Below are 23581 nucleotides of genomic sequence, written 5' to 3' on the forward strand. Positions count from 1 at the left end.
TAATATTTATTACATCACAATTATCAATTCAACTTGAAATGTTTCAATATTAGAGGCATGTATGTAAATAAGATGCCAGATGGCATAAAAAACATGAAAATAGAGCTTGTTAATAAAGAAATAATTCCGGGGAGTCCCCCCCAGACCCCCTAGAGAGGTATGCCCCTACCTGCCCCTGCCTGTATCATAATGGTTGTTTAATAATGCCTCTGAATTCAGAGTAAATTTGATAAAGCATGACATGAATGACTAAATAGAAAAAGATAATAACAGAATGTTATTAAATACAGCTGCTTTTATTATTAATGGTTTAAGGACATTGTTGTCGTTTTTCAAAGCCAAAATAAATAGGTGATAAGCATAACCTTCAATTAAAATCTACCCAGAGCCACAACCACCCCCAGCGACCACAGTCCACACAGCCTTAAGACATACACACATACATGGCATACTGCACCCTAAAGTAGGTGCCCGGTTGAGTTTGTTCCCCAGGAAGCCAATGGAGAATATTCTGCAGATTTATGGAAGAGAACCAGACATCGACAGGCATGGGAGGTGAAGAGAAGGCTAGAGAAAGATAAATAAACACACAGGCACACACACACACACACACACACACACACACACACACAGAGAAAGAGAAAGAGATTCAGAGTTGTAAAAGAGTTCAGTCAGGATAACAACTATGATTAGTGTCTCATGAAAACGAAGATAATAAATAGGACTTTTATACTTCGACACTTAATTACATCACATTCTATTAATATTTAATGTTTAATGTTTAATGATTTTTTTTATTTATTATGAAATAGAAATACTATGTTATAATATATAGATACCATGATCAAGTAATGGTCATCAATTGAATCATTTAAGCATAGAAACGTTTCCTAGGCTCTCACGCACATGCATTGAGGGTGAAACTGAAACTTTCCAACAAGTTTGCTTTAGAAACCCCACCGTGAGAAAAAAACATAAGCCGTGTCCCTTACCTGCATTATAAAGCGCTCCTACATGGAGAACAAGTACCAAAGTCAACTTCTCCATGGCGTCATGTGTGAGAATAAACACGGAATCGTCTCCACAGACCTCCTGATCGAACAGGTCTTTAAACACAAATCCGACTTCTTCGACGTTTCCTGGGTATCCACTTCATCTTAACGGCTGTCTGTCCTATAAAAAAAAAACACACACACACTACATGAACTTGTGAAATAGATTTAGGTGCTTCTTCGGGGGAAAAAGGTATGTAATCGTTCGGAATCAATCAATCAATCGGAAATAGTTTACCTGTAAGTGCTCAGTATGAATGATAATGTGACCGTGAGAGCGCGAAAGAATGTCACTGCGCTTGTTGTTATTCATTAACAATAGTGGGAGGGTTGAGAGGAGTCAACCCAATACCTAGGGCTGCTCAGGTGCCATGGAAATTACCCTGGGACACCTCAGAAAAATACATACTTATGGTTATAAATTCAACAAAGGAAAAACAACGTTGTAAAACCACCAAGTCTCTGGAAAGCTTAAGAATTTTTTTTTTTTATTGCGAGGATATGTTTCGCTTTTTTTTTTTTTTTACGAGGGAGCGTAGTATAAGAAACAACGCGGAACTATATCGCTGGGGGTATTGTTCCCCCTTCGGCTTGTTTTTGACGTTGCACACTTCATTGAAGCTTTTGTCCCGGTGCTGCAGCATTAGCATGTCATATAGAAGTATACAGTAATCTATGTGTGTGATGGTCAGGTGAAATTGGTATCTAGATATATCCAAATGGCCCTTTCAATGGAAACCCAGCTCCAGAGCATCTTTGAAGATGTGGTGGTAGGTCGCATGGTCCTCTTTTATTATGGTATAATAAAGCTAACGTGAAGTAGCGTCCCAGAGTGAAAAGCCACAACGTTATGATGGGCAAATTAGTAACCTGCACAAAATCAACCGACAAAGTAACTTTTGCGATTAAACGTGCCTAAATTCCGGGTAACATCATGTATGTTGAGCAATAAAACTGGATGTAAAAATTGGTGTCTAGTATTTCTGTCACTGCCTGCGATTCCATGTAGCACACGTACAACTTTTATTAACTTAACGTTAGACCTTCGTAGAAAACCTTTCAAGGCAAAATAGGATGTCCTAGGCTAGTTACAATTCCCTCCATGGAGTTCCGTATCCATGAAAATATTTATTCTCTGATTGTGTTTAATGGCTATAAACTCACCGATATTGCACCTCTACCTCACCTCTCGTGTGTGAAGCGTTCAATCACTTCAGATCACTTGAAAAATGCTTCACAGACGAATTAACAACATATGCCTATTTAAAAAAAAAAAATGACCCAAAATCTCTGTAGAGGTACAATATTGGTGTGTTTATTGCTATTAAATACAATCAGATACATTGCTTGCTTCAAGACCTATGCTACGTTAAGAAGAAAAGGGATAGAATGGAAAACGATTGATAGAGATTGCGCCTTTTACTACTCTACCCAGTTTTACCACTGATTATTCTCCCGTCCATGCCCATTGTCTTGCAGAAAACGGAGATGATCGAAGAGGCCTTTGCTGGGTATGGACACATACACACACGCACAGCATATGCACACACGATTGCACACTCACGCGATTGTACGAGTGCTTGTGTGATCAATTTCTTTTATTACAGCATGTTTATGGACACTCCAGAAGATGAGAGGACTAAATTGATCAGCTGTCTTGGAGCCTTTAGGCAATACTGGGGGACGTTGCCACAGGTGAGCATTCACATGCATAGTGTATCAATCATACTCACCTGACTGGGTTTTATCCTCCAGATCTGGAATGTAACTAGTAGTTATCCTGGAGAAAGATGCCTAACTCCTGCTTGGTACTGAGCTGAAATGTATATGATTTCACTGTAAGATACTAACAATGGAAGTGGCCGCTAAATGAGAAAATGCCCTTCTGAGATCTTCATCTGCTTTGCGCGAATGAGTTCCTTTGGTAGAATATCTTTGGAAACAATGCAAAACTCTGCCTCTTGCAGTCGTGGTTTCCTGCCCAGGCTCCTTGCAGACCCAAGAATTTCTGCTATTACATAGTAGGACCGCTGGATCCCAGATCAGTTTGCATGTTACATTGGAAGGGTTTGTTGTTCCTGTCTGTTGATTGTATGCTTCCCTGTGTCTTTGTCTGTCGATAGGAGTCTCATGACCAGTGTGTTCAGTGGATCGTGCGGTTCACTCACAGCCAACATAGCCCCAAGCGTATCTCCTTCCTGTACGACTGTCTGGCCATGGCCGTGGAGACCAGCTTACTACCACCTCGGTACGCAGAATCACTCACCTGGAGAAGTTTGACCCTCAAGCACTGAGGGATAAGGGCACTGGGTGTCCTAGATAGATAGATTGATTTGTTTTAGATTGTTGTCTAGCCGACATTATTTCATCAAGTGATGTGATTTACATTTTTGACCTCTAGAGAGTATCAAAGGAACACTGTACTTTGAAAGGAACTCACGTAAACAAACCAAAAAACATTGTTTTTAATAATAGTCAACAAAAAAAAGAAAATAAATTACATGAATGTGTGAGTAAGTAAACTGTGACAGCACCTTTTGATAGCAGATGTTTAACGATCAACTCTGTTTTGTCTATATCCTATTTGCTGCCCATCTAGGATGGTGTGTGTAGCACTTATAAGCTCAGACAGCCTAGAGTGGGAGAGGAGTCAGCTGTGGGCTCTTACCTTCAAACTCATCCGCAAGATCATCGGAGGGGTGGACTACAAGGTACATCAAATACACATTGAACTCGCACATCTTCTGGGGAGGCTCAGCGACCCTAGAAGGATAACCGAGAGCAGGTAACCAGTAACGCAACAGTAGTCTGACATGCGACACGGATCGATGAGAGACATTATTTTGAGTGTTATTTCGACAGTATTGAGACAGTTATTTTGGCAGTATTGAGACATTATTTTGACAGTATTATGAGATGTCACTCTATTTCCTGGATGGATTCCTGATGCACCCAAGAGCTTAGTGTATTTATGTCTACAAGGATCTGGGAAAAGTGCTGTGCTAATGGATGGTTTGCCCTTATTGCAAAACATTTATTTCCTGTGTGTGCTGGTGTCCTCCAGGGTGTCCGTGACCTATTGAAAGCTGTTTTGGACAAGATTCAGACCATTCCAACCACAGTCAGCTCAGCGGTGGTCCAGCAACTACTCGTCGCCAGAGAGGTACTTCATATACCCACATCTAAATGTTTACTACAAAAATCTTTGTGCTTGGGACTAGATAGCACAGAGGTTCTGTTTCTCTTAGTTGAGTGTTGAGTTTTCATTCACCAATGCGTTGTTGAACCAAAACAAAATATAGTGAAAATACAAGTACACATCAACAAAGATATTTTATATATCTACATATACACCTGTGTACATGTACATGTACCTGCACTTACAGCAGTAGCTTGAAGCATCTTCTAACATTTTTTTCCTCAGCGTCATCAGCTTTGTTTGTGTGTGTGCACGTGTGTCTTCATCAGGTGGTAGAGTATATCCTGGACAGAAATGCCTGCCTCCTTCCTGCCTATTTTGCCATCACAGAGATCAGAAAACTCTATCCTGAGGGACAGCTGTCACACTGGGTATGCGTTCTGTGTGTGTTCGTTCATTTCGTTCAGTTTAGGTATTGTAATGCATGTGTGTGTGTGTATTCATCTTTCGTCCTTCCACATGCACTTTCTCTCTAGCTCCTGGGCAGTCTGATATCAGACTTTGTCGACAGTTTCCGACCTACATCCAGAATCAACTCCATCTGTGGTAAGCCAAAGAAAATATGTGGCATCTCACACATCGACACGCACATATCACCTTCTTAAGACACATTTGAGAGTTATATTTGACCATATATTTGAACATATTCAAAGGTGTGTGTGTGTGTGTGTGTGTGTGTGTGTGTGTGTGTGTGTGTGTGTGTGTGTGTGTGTGCAGGCAGGTGTAGTCTGTTGCCGGTGGTGAATAACAGCGGTGCCATCTGTAACTCCTGGAAATTAGACCCCTCCACACTGCGTTTTCCCCTAAGGGGCATGCTGCCTTATGACAAGGTAACACAAGCACACTGTTCTATCAAAGTTCCCCATCTCTTGTTTGTCATCACCGTCTCTCAACCACTCACTCTCATTCTCACACACAATAGTATTCCACTGTTAATATTCGGTATACTGGTTGTTATCGTTTCCCAGGACCTGTTTGAGCCCCAGACAGGCCTGTTGCGTTACGTGCTGGAACAGCCGTACTCTAGAGAAATGGTGTGCAACATGCTCGGACTCAACAAGCAGGTAACCATTCTCGCTCTCCCCCTCTCTCTTTCTCACTCTCTCTTTGCCCCTCCCTCCTCCATTGTGGCTTTACATATTGCCCCCTTTATTTCTGTCTATTATTGTTTTTCTTCCACCCCTCTTTCTTTTCATCATTGCAAGATAGTTTCTACTTTTTCCCAATTCCATAACTTTTTTCCCATCTCATTGTCCTGGAGTTGGTTTTGGATGTCCTCCATTTCTAATGATTCCCATCAAGATCAATTACTACTACTTCATTCTTCACTCTTCACATTCTCTTTGTCCTCCTCATACGGAACTCCCACGCACCACTCACTGTTTTTTAACTTCCTGCTTACTCTCTCAAGCACCATCTACTATAACTCTCTGTTGACCAAAATATAAACCTCTGGGAGCCTTTATGGTAAACCAGGCCACAATGCACTGGTGTCTGTTTAACCTGCTTTCATTCGCTGTACCTTCAAGAAGTCTAGTAAAGCCCATAAATGGAAAAATCAGATGGCAATATAGAGGTGCATACTAATGCGTGCAATCATTTTATTTTAACATTTCTTTCAAACATATATGTATACATTGATTATGGACTGATGGTGGATTAAGGGACAAACTTGAAATATACAGGCTGCTGAATTAAAATTCTATGTGCAACTTTGAATTTTCCATTTGGCTAAGGCTGTTCTTCAAAATATTGTATTGGCTACCTTGAACCTTCGCAATACTTATTGGTGGAACTTCCTTTCATTGATTTTTATTTTATTTTATATGAAAACAATCACCAATGATGGATTGACCATGGCTGAGTTGATGTTCTAACTGTTCTCCAAGGGAAGAACGTAGCTCCTTAGTCACTTTCTTCTTTTCTCTTTCTCTCTTTTGTTCTTTCCTTTCTTTATCTCTCTGTTCTTCTGTTTGGTTTTGTTTTCTCCTTATATTCTTTCTTGTCCTGGTTGTGTGTTGCGTCTGTCTCTGCCATGCACTCTCTAGACTCTGAACATTGCCCAGGTATGTCGTTATTCCTCTCCCTGGTCACCTGACCTGCTAACTAACCAGCCCATTGGACGCTTGGCTCCTTAGACACGCTGATGAGCATCATCACCGTCTTAGAAGTGTCAAACCGGGGGAGGGGAAGGGACACATGAATGGAGAAAAAAACAAAACGAAAAAAACCCAGGACTTGGAATGAAAACAGCAGGGTTTTGTGGATATTGTGTTGTGTGAATAAAACAGTGTGCGTATGGACGCACAGAGTAGGATAGGCTGTAGGAATGCAGTGTCATGAAATATCACTGCACAGTGGTCCATGCCTTCCCAGCCTCTTTTAAATGAGGGTATGCTCTCTGCGATACCTCTTGATGTCCCTTCTGGAAACATGGGAACAACGCTTTAAATCACTCCCAACTTCACGTAATCAAAAAGAGGAGGTTTTTTTTTGTTAAATTGTATAGTTCACAAGGCAGTTCCGTTTAACTACATTTTAACCAGAATCCATATTTGAACCAGAATCAATTTAAACCATGTCCTCCTGACCAAATGGATCTCTCTTTACATATCGTCTTAACACAACTCTTAACTCTATTGGGGCACCAGAGAATGACAGATTCATTCAACCACCCCAATATACTCTGCTGTTGGTATTTGAAGTCCTGGTGCGCTGCATGTGTGGATGTGTTCTGGTCCTTGCCTTGTGTTTGTTTGTGACTGAGTTTTTTTAAGCAGAGTGTTTCTCCTTCTCCTGTTTTCTGTTGAGTTGACATGGGCAAAACAACTCTTAATTTACTAACCAATTGGTTGCTTAGTTTGGGTTCAAAAAGGGAGCAAAAGGAGAACTCTTGAGTCCAGATTCAACACTTTCCTACATTCCTAAACACTGTCTAACTAGTTATATGCTATGTGTAATTGCTAACATTTTGTATAGTATAGCAAATTGTCAGTAACAGGATCATAAAAAAGAACTCTAAATTAATCTGCTTCAGTAACAAAAATTCCTGTAGATCAGTAGGTGTAGAAATCAATAACCAATTTTTTTAGTACACTGATCAAGGAAATACAGTATCTCACAAAAGTGAGTACACCCCTCACATTTTTGTAAATATTTTATTAAATCTATTCATGGAACAACACTGAAGAAATTACACTTTGATACAATGTAAAGTAGTCAGTGTACAGCTTGTATAGCAGTGTAAATGTACTGTCCCCTCAAAATAACTCAACACACCAACACAGCCATTAATGTCTAAACCGCTGGCACCAAAAGTGAGTACACCTCTAAGTGAAAATGTCCAAATCGGGCCCAAAGTGACAATATTTGGTGTGGCCACCATTATTTTCCAGCACTGCCTTAACCCTCTTGGGCATGGAGTTCACTAGAGCTTCACAGGTTGCCACTGGAATCCTCTTCCACTTGTCCTTGACGTCATCATGAAGCTGATGGACGTTAGAGACCTTGCGCCCCTCAACCTTCCTTTTTAGGATGCTCAATAGGGTTTAGGTCTGGAGACATGCCCAGCCAGTCCATCACCTTTACCCTCAGCTTCTTTAGCAAGGCAGTGGTCGTCTTGGAGTTGTGTTTTGGGTCGTTATCATGCTGGAATACTGCCCTGCGGCCCAGTTTCCGAAGAGAGGGGATCATACTCTGCTTCAGTATTTCACAGTACATGTCATCATATCCAGACAACCTCTGGATATGACGCTCAGCATGATCAGAGGCAGAGCATGATCCCCTCTCTCCGGAACTTTGGCCGCAGGGCAACATGATAACGACCCCAAACACAACTCCAAGACGACCACTGCCTTGCTAAAGAAGCTGAGGGTAAAGGTGATGGACTGGCTGGGCATGTCTCCAGACCTAAACCCTATTGAGCATCCTAAAACGTAAGGTCGAGGTGCTGGAAAATAATGGTGGCCACACAAAATATTGACACTTTGGGCCCAATTTGGACATTTTCACTTTTGGTGCCAGCGGTTTATACATTAATGGCTGTGTGTCGAGACATTTTGAGGGGACAGTACATTTACACTGTTATACAAGCTGTACACTGACTACTACAAGCTGTATACTACTACTAATTTCTTCAGTGTTGTCCCATGAATAGATTTAATAAAATATTTACAAAAATGTGAGGGGTGTACTCACTTTTGTGAGATACTGTATATCCACAATCTCGGCCTGTCTACTTATTTTGGGTCATTCATTCCTGTTGGACTAATGTATATTTGTTACAAATGTTAGTTCACATCATGTTGTTTAAGGTGCGTTTATTTCCTTGTAATTGAGCAGTGGGGCCCACATATTGTAGACAACACAAGGACAAATATTGGCAATGGGAAGGATATTTCCACCCAGTCAATTTCAAAACGCAGAAGCGAGATTCAACTTTAATCTTAAGACGTGTTTGAAAGTTGTTTTTCTACGTTAGCATTAGTTCCTTTTGGCATCTTGTCGGCTGTGGGATTTGTTCTTGTCTTTTAACAGACAGTTGTTTTAATTGTACTTATCTGCCAGCGAGCCCGGCCAACCCCCCTTTCCTACACACACAATTAATTATCAGGGAGTTTATAAATGCCTATGGTGCTCACGGAGATGTGTTTGCGTGCACGCGTGTGTCCGCCGAGTACCGACCTCATTTCCGCTCAGGGGCAGGGAGTGAAGGGCAGCACTCTGACGGGTGAACGGAGAATGTAGGTGTTGGCATGATGTTTGGATTCCTCGTCCGCTCCCAAGTGACGTCCAGCCGTCTGTCTGGCCATGCCCTCTGCAGCCCTTGCATGTCTGTCTGTATGTATGTGTGCGGTGTTTTGAATTGTTTTGTTTCGTTGTTGTTTTTTTAAATCCTGTTTGGTCGTGTGCCCCCGTGCCATGCTAAGCCAGCCCCCGTCCCGTCCGACTGTAGCAGCCGCTTGCCGATATAGGGCCCACCTCCATCCACCACCATTCTCCCACTCTGTGGTCCTCCCAGGGGGTTGTCATCGGTATAAACTATGGGAATTGTCGTCCCTCAAGGATTTAGCCTGGCTAATGCTAATGCCCACTCCTGAATAAAATAGGGTTATTCCTATTGGTGGGTAATTACCAACGAGGTAAATGAAGGAGAATTGGTGTATGATGGGCTAGCGTCCAGGGTGTGTAATCGATAAACTAATAGCACCTTCATCACTGTTCATTCATAGGTACACCCTGCACACAGTAATACAGCAAATTTTTCTAATATATAATAATACATCTAACCCTTGATTTTAGAGCGATATTTATATGAAAATGTAAAGTAGGTAAATAAAAAAACTACTTTTTGTCGTTTTGCACTTTTACCCTTATTGCCAAATGGTAGTGGCAAATGTCACTTTTATTTGTAATGATATATTGAAAAATAAATGCCCTTTCATCTCCCTCTTCACCCCAAATTCTCTTTGTATTGTTTGCTTCCTGTCATCCTGTCGTTCATCGCTAGCCTCCATCTCTCTTTCATCAAGTTATGCTAGTAATCTGAGTAGATGCGCAGGTAAAGTAAGACAAGCATAGGGATATGTTAACTCTAGGTCAATTTCTTTTAGTTGGTTGTAACATGTCATTTTTGTTTATTATGTTATTTAACATTTCTCTTGTTTCTTTCTTTCTCCTCCCCTGCTTCCTTCCTGTCTCTCCCCTCCATCCATCCTTTTGTTTCATTTATTTGTTAAAACACCCCTCTCTCTTTCCCTCCCTCTCTATTTTTCACACTGTTACACACTGTTTCCACACAAATAATTGTCCCCAAACCCTTAACCACACCCTTCTTAACATCATCCCTCCACTCCCCCATCTCCAACTACCCATCCCCACCCCGTCCATTTCCCACCAACACCGCTTTCCAACCACCCACACCCCTCTCCACCCACCACCACCTCAAACCCTCCACCCCTCTCTGCCCACCACCACCCTCAAACCCTCCACCCACCACCACCACTACCACCACCTTAAACCCTCCACCCCTCTCTGCCCACGACCACCTTAAACCCTCCACCCCTCTCTGCCCACCACCACCTCAAACCCACCACCACCACCTCAAACCCTCCACCCCTCTCCGCCTACCACCACCTCCAACCCTCCACCCACCGCCACCACCACCTCCAACCCTCCACCCCTCTGCCCACCACCACCACCACCTCAAACCCTCCACCCACCACCACCACCACCTCAAACCCTCCACCCCTCTCCGCCTACCACCACCTCCAACCCTCCACCCACCACCACCACCTCCAACCCTCCACCCCTCTGCCCACCACCACCACCACCACCGCAAACCCTCCACCCACCACCACCTCCACCCTCCACCCACCTCCACCTCAAACCATCCACCCCTCTCCACCTCAAACCCTCCACCCCTCTCCACCTCAAACCCTCCACCTCTCTCCGCCTACCACCACCTCCAACCCTCCACCCACCACCACCACCTCCAACCCTCCACCCCTCTGCCCACCACCACCACCACCACCTCAAACCCTCCACCCACCACCACCACCACCTCCACCCTCCACCCACCTCCACCCCCTCCACCCACCTCCACCTCAAACCATCCACCCCTCTCCACCTCCAACCCTCCACCCCTCTCCACCCACCTCCACCCCTCTCCACCCACCTCCACCTTAAACCCTCCACCACTCTCTGCCCACCACCACCACCACCTCAAACCCACCATCACCTCAAACCCAACACCCCTCTCCCCGACCCCCTCCACCCCTCCCAGCACAAGCAGCGGTGCCCGGTGCTGGAGGAGCAGCTGGTGGACCTGGTGGTGTACGCGATGGAGCGCTCGGAGACGGAGGAGCACTTTGACGCCGACGTGGGCGGCACCAGCCAGCTGCTGTGGCAGCACCTGTCATCGCAGCTCATCTTCTTTGTGCTCTTCCAGTTCGCCAGCTTCCCCCACATGGTGCTGTCCCTGCACCAGAAGGTAAAGGTCACGCACACAAAGTTTTGAGATGTTACCTTCCTGTGTGTCTGTGTGTCCCTGATCTCCTATTTATCAGGTTGATGTGTGATGTTCCCCAGCTTGCAGGCAGAGGTCTGATAAAGGGCAGGGACCACCTGATGTGGGTGTTGCTACAGTTCATCTCCGGGAGCATCCAGAAGAATGCCCTGGCCGACTTCCTGCCCGTCATGAAGCTCTTTGACCTACTGTACCCAGAGAAAGAAGTAAGTGTGTGTGTGTGTGTGTGTGTGTGTGTGTGTGTGTGTGTGTGTGTGTGTGTGTGTGTGTGTTTGCTTTGACAAGCAAAAGGATGCCTTTCTTACTGTCTCCCTCTCCCCCCCTCTCCATCTCTCTCTATCTCCATCCCGCTCTCTCCCAGTGTATTCCAGTCCCAGACATTAACAAGCCCCAGTCCACTCACTCCTTCGCCATGACATGCATCTGGATCCATCTGAACCGCAAGGCCCAGAATGACAACTCCAAGCTGCAGATACCCATACCACACTCGCTGAAACTGCACCACGAGTAAGAACCCCTCCCAAGCTTTTTGATGTGAATGGATCCAAATGAACTGATGAAGAACGCACCCCTGATCCAGCAGGCCCTCCAACAGGAGAAAACTATAATAGTAGTATTGTGCTGCTTTCCAGTCTCCCAGTCTGTAGGACTTGCCTGCCACTGCTTATTCATTCATTCATTTATTCATTCTGTGGGCTGAAGTTACCAGAATAGAGCCGTTCATCAAGGGCTCCTACTGTAGAAGGTTACGCTTATGTTTTCCACTGTAGTAGCTTTTGGCTTGCTTCCAAGCAACCCACTTGCACTGAAGCTGATTTATTTTAGAGGTATGTTGTGAATGAACAGGCAGGGTTTAGGCATCTTGCTCAAGGACGCCTACTACATGTAGACTAGTATATCTGGTTTCAAACCCAGAACCTTTCAGCCGGGAGCCTTAACACATTCATTCATTTGACCAAAAGAACCGGAAAATAACTGACCTTTATTTTAATGTCATGTCAACGAGGAACCTGGGGACTAAACAAACTTGCTTGCTAAATTCTTGCTGCCTGAACTATTTAATGAAGATGAATTGGCTGATGTGCTAAGAGCACAGGTTGCTTGTGGACATTGTTTATGTCGAGATGTAAATCAGCCATGATTTATCAACCCACCCCATCTTGCGGTGGCACAGAAACAAGCGTTTCGTTTCTCCCCCTCCAACCCTCCCCTCACTCTCTATCTCTGTATCTCTCTCCCTCCATCTTCCCACCTCTCCGCCCTCTAGGTTCCTGCAGCAGTCGCTCCGCAACAAATCCCTGGGCATGTTGGACTACAAGATCGCCCTGCTGTGCAACGCCTACAGCACCAACTCGGAGTGCTTCACGCTGCCCATGGGCGTGCTGGTGGAGACCATCTACGGCAACGGCTCCATGCGCATCAACCTGCCCGGCACGAACTGCACGGCGTCGGGCTCCGTCTCTCCCCTGCCCATGAACTTGCTGGACTCCCTCACCGTGCATGCCAAGATGAGGTGTGTGTTTGCGGGATTTAAAGTACATCTATGTGTTTTTAAGTGTTTTGGAACTGATATAGTGACGATTAAGTTATATTTATTTTCTCTCTTTCTCTCTCTCTTTCTTTCTTTCTCTTTTCTTTGCTCTCTGCCTCCCTTCATATCACTCACACGACTGTGTCTGTGCCTTGGTTTCCCCATCAGTCTGATCCACAGCATTGCCACTCGTGTGATCAAGCTGGCTCACGCCAAGTCCAGCATCGCCCTGGCCCCGGCCCTGGTGGAGACCTACAGCAGGCTGCTGGTCTACATGGAGATAGAGTCTCTGGGCATCAAGGGTTTCATAAGTCAGTTCACCGGTCGTGTCTCATAACCAGACGCATGCACACAGCATTTAGGATTAGCCGTTATGAAGAATAGAATATATTGACATATTGGTACTTGTAATGAAGTGATGTCATCTTGAAATGATTTGTCATTATGGGGGGAAGATAATGTTGTGTTTGAACCTGCTGATGTATTTACTTTGACTGAGGGTTTTTTCAGTACAACTCCCATGATGCTCTCTGATGTGTGCAGGCCAGCTGCTGCCCAACGTGTTCAAGTCCCACGCGTGGGGCATCCTGCACACATTGCTGGAGATGTTCAGCTACCGGATGCACCACATCCAGCCCCACTACCGCGTCCAGCTGCTCAGCCATCTGCACAGCCTGGCTGCCGTGCCCCAGACCAACCAGAACCAGCTGCACCTCTGGTACTAGAGAGGGCGTCTGCGCACACACGCACACACACACATGTGTACACAAACACACGCCCACAGACTAACTTGTTCCTGAAGAAAATTGCAGAATACCTGCTCCATGGATTGTAACATGGACATCTGGACCTCTCTTTGTCTCGCCCTAGTGTTGAGAGCACAGCACTGCGGTTGATCACAGCACTGGGCAGCTCTGAGGTGCAGCCCCAGTTCACGCGCTTCCTCAACGACCCCAAGACGGTCCTGTCAGCGGAGTCGGAGGAGCTGAACAGAGCTCTGATCCTAACTCTGGCCAGAGCCACCCATATTACAGGTAGTTAAATCACTCTAATCTGGCTGGACGGCGGTCCTCTTTGGTTTTTAACCGTTTCCCATTTATTTGACTGGCTTGGTCAACCTTTAGTTAAAGGTACGATATGCATAATTTCTTATTTTTTTAAAATGTGCTCTTAAACGCATCCTGTCATGTAGAAGCTAACTGGATTCCTTCCGCCCCTTTATTCTTCCTTCATTCCTCCCTTTCATCTTTTGTTCGTTCGTTCGTTCCTCCCTCCCTCTCTCTCGTCGTCCCTTTCTTCCTTACCTCCTTCCTTCCATCCTTATTGAACATAGTGCCTGTGGATGACTCACTTGCTGTGTGTGTGCAGATTTCTTCACAGGATCTGACTCCATCCAAGGCACCTGGTGCAAAGACATCCTGCAGACCATCATGACCTTCACGCCGCACAACTGGGCCTCACACACCCTGTCCTGCTTCCCTGCTCCGCTGCAGGTACACACACACTCTCTCTCACTCTTACTCACTCACTCTCACTCACTTTTACTTACTCAATTTCACTCACTCAATCACTCAAACTCACTGTCACACTCACTCTCACTCTCACACTTACACTCACAATCACTCACTCACTCACTCACACTCACTCTCACTCTCACTCTCACACTGACACTGACAATCACTCTCACTTGCACACTCACTCACTCACACTTTCGTCATCACCGATGTTGACTGCTGACTTACACCCAGTCAGCATATTACTGTAACACTTCTAACAGAAGACTTCCCTCTCGCTCTCACTCTGTTTCAGGCGTTCTTCAAGCAGAACAACGTGCCCCAGGAGTCCCGCTTCAACCTGAAGAAGAACGTGGAGGAGGAGTACCGGAAGTGGAAGTCCATGTCCAACGAGAACGACATCATCACCCACTTCTCCCTGCAGGGCTCACCGCCCCTCTTCCTGTGTCTGCTGTGGAAGATGCTGCTGGAGACGGACCACATCAACCAGATAGGCTTCAGGTGGGCCGCACGCATGCACACAGACACACACACAGCCAACGCTCTGCACACAGGCGTTACATTTACCACCACATGTAGCTACTGGCACTTTTATAGCCAGAACACATTTGTACCAATCTAAATTTTTTTTTTAAATGTCATTATGTTGGTGGTGTAAGGCTACAATAGATTTATCATTTAGTGATGATGCAAAACTCCAGTAGAGGTGTAACATGTGTTTAGAGGTAGTGCAAAGCTACAGTAGATGACGTGTAACATTTCAAAGTCCTTTCTCAATTCCACAGGGACGGCACACTCCAACTTAAGTGAGTTCTAGACTGCATACACACACAGGGACACAGACGAATAAGAACACACGCACACAGATCCACATACACGTACATATAGACACAAAGGGGACCTGTACAATAAAGAAAAATGGAAGAACTGGGTTTATTTCTCTTAAAGAACCTGCCTCCATTGTGAGATTGATAAGATTGTATTGAAATTATTTGTCCAGATCAAATGTTATATTGTGTGTGTGTGTGTGTGTGTGTGTGTGTGTGTGTGTGCTCGTTGTCGTAGGGTGCTGGAGCGGATCGGGGCCCGTGCACTGGTGGCCCACGTGCGCACGTTCGCGGACTTCCTGGTGTACGAGTTCTCCACGTCGGCGGGGGGGCAGCAGCTCAACAAGTGCATTGAGATCCTCAACGACATGGTCTGGAAGTACAACATCGTCACCCTGGACCGACTCATCCTGTGTCTGGTGAGACACACACACACACACACACACACACACACACACACACACACACACACACACACACACACACACACACACACACACACACACACACACACACGCTTACTCACTAACACACTCATACCAATATACACGCACGCACACGCATACTAATACACACACACACACACGCACACATACTAATACACACACATACTAATACACGCACACACACACTCATACTAATACACACACACACACACACACACACACATACTAATACACACACACTCATACTAATACACACACACACTCATACTAACACTCACACTCACACACCTGTCTATGAATTGTGGTCTGTGGACGCACACACCTGTGTATGATTAGTGGTCTGACGCACACACACCCACGTAGAGAGCCCGATGGCGCTTGGTTATGTGGTTTCAGTTGATCCATAAAATGGATTCAAAACGTTCCCCTCGGTCTTGTAATCTCACACTTCGCTTATCCCTTCCTCTTTCACATCTCTCACTGTCGCTCTCAATCTCGCTCTCAATCTCAATCTCGCTCTCAATCTCGCTCTTGGCTCTCAATCTCGCTCTCACTCTGGCTCTCAATCTCGCTCTCAATCTCGCTCTCACTCTCGCTCTCAATCTCACTCTCAATCTCACTCTGGCTCTCAATCTCACTCTCAATCTCGCTCTCAATCTCAATCTCACTCTCAATCTCGCTCTCGCCCTTGCTCCCCCCCCCTCCCGCAGGCGATGCGTAGCCACGAGGGCAACGAGGCCCAGGTGTGCTACTTCATCATCCAGCTGCTGCTGCTGAAGCCCAACGACTTCAGGAACCGGGTCAACGACTTCGTCAAGGAGAACGCGCCGGAGCACTGGCTGCAGAACGACTGGCACAGCAAGCACATGAGCTACCACAAGGTGCCCTGCAGTACCAAGCACGCATACACACACGTATATACACACACACACACACACACACACTCGTATAATCACAAAACACAGATGCATCACAAAACACACACGCATCACAAAACACACACATCACAAGACACACACACATCACAAAACCCACACACACATCACAAGACACACACACACACATCACAAAACACACACACACGCACATCACAAAACACACACACATCACAACACATTCGCATCACAAAACACACGTACACATCACAAAACACACACACACACACAGGGGTGCACATGGGAAATATTGTCGAAAACAAACAAAGTGTTGGCCTGCTGATGTTTTTTTTGTACTAGTCAGAAAACTACTCAACATTCACTATAACAACATTCACTATTACATAATGACATACATTCCTGAGATTATTGGTGTGGTGTGTTAATTTTGCCGTTCTGGGTGCACCTGATTTAAATGTTAGTTTCCGTTAGGGTGTTTGGTCTTAATGCAGTCCATCCTGATTCCCATTCTAAGAAATACCCCGAGAAGCTGTACTTCGAGGGTCTGGCCGACCAGGTGAACCCCCCAATGCAGCACACGTCCCAGTACCTGCCCATCTACTTCGGCAACGTGTGTCTGCGCTTCCTGCCCGTCTTCGACATCGTCATCCACCGCTTCCTGGAGCTCATCCCCGTCTCCAAGTCCCTAGAGACCCTGCTGGACCACCTGGGGGGGCTCTACAAGTTCCACGGTGAAGAGACCTTATAGAAAGGGGGAGATAATGCTTTACTGGCAGTTACACAAACATGTCTCATTAAGGGAAGTCCCCAAAACTGTGTGTGTGTGTGTGTGTGTGTGTGTGTGTGTGTGTGTGTGTGTGTGTGTGTGTGTGTGTGTGTGTGTGTGTGTGTGTGTGTGTGTGTGTGTGTGTGTGTGTGTGTGTGGGGGGGGGGGGATTTCATTCACCAGTCTGCGTGCAAGAGAACGAGGATGTGGTTTTCTACAGTTTTTTTTTTTTGTCTTTACACCATAAATGTAACTTTGTCTGTGTCCTCCTCCCTGTCTTGTGTGTGTTCCACCGTGGCATGTGTGCGCGTGCAGACCGCCCGGTGACCTATCTGTACAACACGCTGCACTACTATGAGCGGCACCTGAGGGAGAGGACCAGCCTGAAGAGGAAGCTGGTGCACGCCATCATGTCTTCACTGAAGGTAGTGCATGTTCAATAATCACAATGGTTTATCTTCAGGGGCCCATTGTTTGATTTGAACTGCCTCAATAAGAGCAATGAAAGCAAAAACCATTCTATTTGACTAATTATATAATAATGTATAATGTATAGCAGTTGCTTAATAACATGGTAATTACCTAGTATTCACTAGGATTGTTACCAAGTGAGTAGCAGGGTAGTCTAGTAGGGGCTAGGGCAGGATAGGCTCTAGTAGGGGCTGGTCCTAACCCTAACCCGGTTCTGGGTTAAATTGATAATGTCTCACTCTGCAGTCTACCTGTAGCCTTCCTAGAGCAAGAAACCAAACCCTAGCCTGCTCCTTAATGACGTCCAAGACTCACTGTCCAGTCCCTTTGAATGAAGGGATCTGCTGGATGACCAATAGTTAACTAGTAATGGATGATAGTGATCTGGGTATTCTGTTGGATGGAGAATAACTCAGGGTCTTGGTCCCTCCAGGACAACCGTACTCCAGGATGGTGTCTCAGCGAGACCTACATCAAGTTTGGCATGAGCGCCCGTGAGGACAACGTGTGGATCCCTGATGACACCTACTACTGCAAGCTCATTGGACGGCTGGTGGACAATATCCTTTGATACACGCCCACCTCATTGTCATTGATTGGCCTCAAGACAACTGACTGCTAGTTATGATGGCCTAAACCAATCTTAAGAAGTGTTTAGTGGTCCTTGAAGGATTTGATGAATTAATAGAGCTCCACTGATTTAAATGGTTATAGTGGTAATGCGTTGCTCTTTATCAGCCCAACAGGTTTTTCTAAGATATAAGAGAACAATAAATAAATGTCAGACTGAGGTGACTCACTCCCAAGATTAGAGACAATCAAGATTTTGGTCAATTTAAATTTAAATTTAAAATGTAAATTAGATTAATAGGAGTAGGAGATATCCTAATCAACCTAGTTCACAGCAGCGGGTACGGAGGGAAACAAATGAGACAAAGAAACTCAAAGAGCATGAGCATTAAACCAACTGAGCGTAACTGAGGAACTAGGATAGGGTGTGGGACTAACTGTCATTCAAACCACCTCACAAGCAAGTTTAAACAGAATCCTAAATAGAACTTCAAATCCAGATTTAAAGTAATGGAGCAACAGAATATAACTCAATTTAGGAATATTGTTCAAATGTTCAATAGTGACTTAACGTTTGAGTCTAAACCTAGATTAAACCGAGGTAATAATGTAATGTAGGTCCTCAGACGACCTTTGATGAAACCTCCTTCCTCGGGCCCTTCTTTAACCACTGCTCCACCGATGGCGGGCAAGTCCCCCGGTCCCTTCCCCAACTGTGACTGGAGGTTCAACGAGTTCCCCAACCCGGCCGCCCACGCCCTGCACGTCACCTGCGTGGAGCTGATGGCACTGACAGTGCCCGGCAAGGACGTAGGCAACGCCCTGCTCAACGTGGTGCTGAGGAGGTAGGAGACAGACAGACACACACACTGACAGATAAAGACACACACAAACACACACACACACACACACACACAGGGTAGCACATGTAGAGAGACACACACACTCGCATGCATAAAAAAAAAACTTTCCTAAAACATGCAACATGAAAGTGTATTTTATCATTCTAGTTGTTGTGGGTTTAGGGACAGGAGCACACTGCAGTAGGTGTGATCTAAATCCTGTGCTTCTCTGTGCCTCTCAGTCAGCCTCTGGTTCCCCGAGAGAACATCACAGCCTGGATGAACGCCATCGGCCTGGTGATCACCGCCTTGCCTGTAAGACTAAGACGCACACGCACGGCCCTCTCAGAACAAACACATGACATGCCTCAGTCTCTCTCCATACCGGATGCTCTCTAGACCAAATTAGCTATTGACATGAACAAATGCATTCTGGGTTAATCTAGCGAATACTAAAGTGTGCGACTAAATGAATGAAAACACCCAGGGATGCCCACCACAGCCAAGCCCTCACACCCTTTCAACACACAGCTAGGGGGCTCCCCTCCAGCCTCGGCCGAGCGAGGGTCCAGAAGCGTAGCGTAGTGTGACGTCTCTTTCTTGACGGCATGCGATGAGAACGTCTGTGAGGCAGGGTGACCTCCAGCCTCACCCTCCTCCTTCTCCTCCTCCCCCACCCCACTCCCCCCTCCCTGTCTTCCAGGAGCCCTACTGGATCGTCCTCCATGACCGCATCGTGTCGGTGATGGGCTCCCCCACGCTGACGACGGAGACGGCGTGGGCGGGCTGCCCCTTCGCCCTGCTGGACTTCACGGCCTGCCACCAGAGCTACAGCGAGATGAACTGCAGCTACGTGCTCGCGCTGGCGCACGCCGTCTGGCACCACTCGTCCATCGGACAGCTCTCGCTCATTCCCAAGTGAGAAGCATGCGCACGCGCACACACAGACACACGCAAAAATGTACCCGTTAATGACATCACACGTGGGCATGTCTACCCAGATGCATAGTCTGCATAGTTCACACCTGCCAGCTGGTACAGCCCACTGGGTAGGCTTGTACAAATAGCAGGACCCTTTAATTGTGGCTCTCACACATGCACACAGTGGCTGGACTCTATGCCGAACATGATGGCATTCGTTCGAAATAAATGTGAATTCTAATATCTAATGCTTGATATTATGTAATTGTTCTTGTGTGTGTGTGTGTGTGTGTCTGTCTGTGTGTCTGTGTGTTTGTATGTAGGTTTCTGTCGGAGACGCTGAAGCCCGTGGTCCAGACGGAGTTCCAGCTGCTGTATGTGTACCACCTGGTGGGGCCCTTCCTGCAGCGCTTCCAACAGGAGAGGACCCGCTGCATGCTGGAGGTACGGCCACATACACACACACAGCCTACATAGACTCCTGTTGCTGTATATCACCTCAGTTGGGCTAATGTGTGTGTGTGTGTGTGTGTGTGTACACACTTTCAGATTGGCGTGGCGTTCTACGAGATGCTGCAGGCGGTGGATCAACACAGTCAACACCTCCACTTCATGGACCCCATCTGTGACTGCCTCTATCACATCAAGTACATGTACACGGGAGACAGCGTCAAGGAGCAGGTGTGTGTTCTCCGAAGGCTACGCAAAGCCAGACACAAATCAAGCCAGACATATAATACTGCCCCAAACCATGTGTAATCTATTAAAATTGATATAACATGCGCCGTGAATTTATACAGTATTTGGTCAAATGTAATCATGATATTCAGTCTAAGAAGCGATATTCAATCTGGAACAAATAAAATTGTGACATTTAATCTGTGAATCTATTTAATATTTGGAAAATATAATTGTGATCCTTAGTACATCGATTTTTCAGCAAGTCAGCAGCAAGTACAACCGACAAGTCAGCGGGCAACCTGCCAGGTTAATTCCCTCCTCCCAGCCAATCAGAATCAAGTATTCTTAAACAAAGTAGAATAATCTGTATTTATGCTCCTCCCCCTCAGGTGGAGAAGATCATCATGACACTGCGTCCGGCCATGAAGCTCCGCCTCCGCTTCATCACACACAGCAGCAAGATCGAGACGTCGTCCGCTGCTCCGCCCTCCTCCTCCTCCTCCTCCTCCACCACCACTAGCACCTCCTCCGCTCAGCCTCCGACCTCCTCCATCTCCGTCTCCTCCCCCTCATCCACGCAGCACACTCCTATGTCAGTAGGCTAGGGAGCCGTGGGTACGCGCACGCACACACACACACACACACACACACACACACACACACACACACACACACACACACACACACACAGAGACATGTAGAGATGCGTTCTGTACATAAAATACACAAATGTGCTCTCAAGCCACAATCATTTTTTACTGAATTGTTTTTAGTTTTTCCATCATGACTGAAATAAACAAAAATAGGAATTTTTCCTTGTTTAAATAAAAGTTAAACGACAGTTAAAGGTGGTCGCCGTGACCTAGCAATGTGAAGTTTGAATATCTTATAGACTCTCATTGATATACTGGTGTTAGGTGTGAGTAGTCAAGTACTGGGTTTCTCAACTTCTAGATCATGGAATGAGATCTAGTGATCGATCATAACATTGTGTCAGTGGCCTTAATCATTAATTGAGTATCATGCAGCAAATATTCAGTATCATGAATTCATTGTTTTAAGTCCTTTTGTAATATGTTACATTTTCATAAGAAATGCCTTCCGTACGCAAAATAAATAGTTTTTTCTTAATTTTGTGAGCCTGTGTCGTTGTACAACTTGTTATCAGTTTGTATATTTCAGAGGCAACTCTGGTAAATCATTAACCTTTCATAATAAAAAAAAATATATATATTTAATTATTAACGGGCCTGAAGCAGTGTGCGAATTATACCACAGTCTCCGGGGGAGCGGGGTGCACATTATGAAAGGCCGCGGGTGTAATTGTTGAGGGGGGTTGGTCGTGGAAGGATTGTTAAGGGGGGCTATTTAACTTATTTTACACATTTGAGAAAAACCATGCCCAAAATAGCATTTATTTGGCTATGATAACATGTTTCCAGGGGAGCTCAAATCACCACTAGGGGAGCTATAGCTCCCCCTTAATTCGCACACTGGCCTGAAGGTGCTTCAGTATTGCAGGAACATAATGCTGCGCCCATAAGCCAAAACTTCGACCTCAATGAATGCTGCGAGTGTGGCTGCACCTTAACAGACGGAACACGCGGTATGTCTTCAGAAACTAACAGAGTTGCTGATGTATACATGCCGAGATAGAAGGACTGAAAGAATAGTAAGTTGCTTATTTCAAATGTATAGGTAGGCCTATTTTGTTTTTGATACAATATGCAAATATGTTTATATTTATATATAATTATTTTTAAAGTTTAGAAGTGGTTAAGTTGAGGTATAACCATAACCTCACCTTAACCATCTGTACTTTGACATAACGTTGGGATGTTTCCACTGAGGTTGAGACGACTTCATCATCCGACATCATTTGATGAACTAACGGTGAATTTAAGGTGAACTCACTGAACTCACTCATCTTTACTATAAAGATTCACAATCTCTGTAACTAATAGTAACTAATAGTTCGCGGTCCGGGTCCGGACCAAGACGTCTTCCTATCTGGACCCGGACCTATAACAGATACATTATTGAGAATAATTACATTTTAACGGAGTGGCTCTAGTTTTACTGGAGAAAGTATTTTTCTAGCCATTACCCCCCTGGTTTGTCAGCCCAGAATCTCCTTATAGACCAATTGAATGCGTTGATCATCTCACGTGACCTTCTCAGACAATAGCGAGCATAAGGGACGTGAAAGCTGTTAAAAATGTGACAATGTGTTGAGTTGTTAATACAATTGGTTGAGACTGTTAAGATGTGAGATGGAGTTAAAAAATATAATGAAAAGGAAAACTCTAACAATAGTCTTATTATTATTTTTTCTAAAATTAAGCATTTTATTTTAAGATGCACATATTTCCAGAGCTCTATTCTGCATTTTCTTTAGAAATGCAGTCCTTGTTTTACGTTATGTATTTATTATTAGAATGCTTATTATTTATAATAAGTATTGCTGAAATATTGTTTAATTGTATGTCTTTATTTGATTTCAGTAACTTGTTGACTACATGGAGACTGATACAACTACTAGGCTAATTCAATTTATAAGGTACTGAAGCAAGTTTGACATCAAGATGTTTAAGACCTTTTCTTGAGGAAATATTTTCCAACTATACTAACTACCATCTAAATATTTAAATAACTCTCAATTTGTATTGTATAACCCTGTAATATACCTACAGTAGAGCTGTCATCTGGACGTGTCTATCAAGATGGCGGACTCCATCAAACCTGCTGAAAATGTCCTAAGGACTAGCAGTACGCCGTCTCCACAAGATAGGTATGTTAATATATATTCTTCAATGATTTCTTACAGTTATCCCTTAT

At 45.1% G+C, this 23581-nt stretch overlaps 2 protein-coding genes across 3 annotated transcripts in view; one reads left to right on the forward strand and one right to left on the reverse strand.

Moving 5' to 3' along the window:
* il20ra (interleukin 20 receptor, alpha) overlaps positions 1–1336 on the reverse strand; it is a 6218-nt gene extending 4882 nt beyond the window's left edge. The window contains exons 1-3 of the mRNA XM_084483896.1: positions 1291–1336; positions 993–1173; positions 444–567 (exon numbers count right to left, since the gene is read on the reverse strand). Of these exons, the coding sequence (XP_084340022.1) occupies positions 444–567; positions 993–1047 (179 nt within the window). The 5' untranslated portion in view covers positions 1048–1173; positions 1291–1336. The remainder of the gene's footprint in view (positions 1–443; positions 568–992; positions 1174–1290) is intronic.
* Positions 1337–1683: 347 nt separating this feature from the next.
* Positions 1684–21833, forward strand: med23 (mediator complex subunit 23). Of its 2 annotated transcripts, XM_084483631.1 has the most exons (31): positions 1684–1822; positions 2532–2563; positions 2660–2747; positions 3176–3300; positions 3652–3763; positions 4117–4215; positions 4521–4622; positions 4728–4797; positions 4969–5081; positions 5220–5315; positions 6300–6317; positions 11036–11242; positions 11341–11484; positions 11640–11785; positions 12546–12791; positions 12978–13120; positions 13353–13527; positions 13680–13843; positions 14178–14302; positions 14619–14824; positions 15389–15569; positions 16307–16477; positions 17007–17223; positions 17574–17683; positions 18163–18289; positions 18979–19144; positions 19384–19456; positions 19845–20059; positions 20386–20506; positions 20612–20743; positions 21133–21833. In XM_084483631.1, exons 1-31 carry the CDS (start codon positions 1772–1774, stop codon positions 21346–21348), a joined length of 4191 nt encoding a protein of 1396 aa, XP_084339757.1. In that variant the 5' UTR covers positions 1684–1771; the 3' UTR covers positions 21349–21833. The 2 variants fall into 2 exon arrangements, with proteins under 2 accessions (XP_084339757.1, XP_084339758.1); XM_084483632.1 differs by lacking the exon at positions 6300–6317.
* Positions 21834–23581: the final 1748 nt, after the last annotated feature.

This window comes from Micromesistius poutassou (assembly GCF_964030765.1).
Source record: "Micromesistius poutassou genome assembly, chromosome: 19".
Lineage (NCBI taxonomy): Eukaryota > Metazoa > Chordata > Actinopteri > Gadiformes > Gadidae > Micromesistius > Micromesistius poutassou.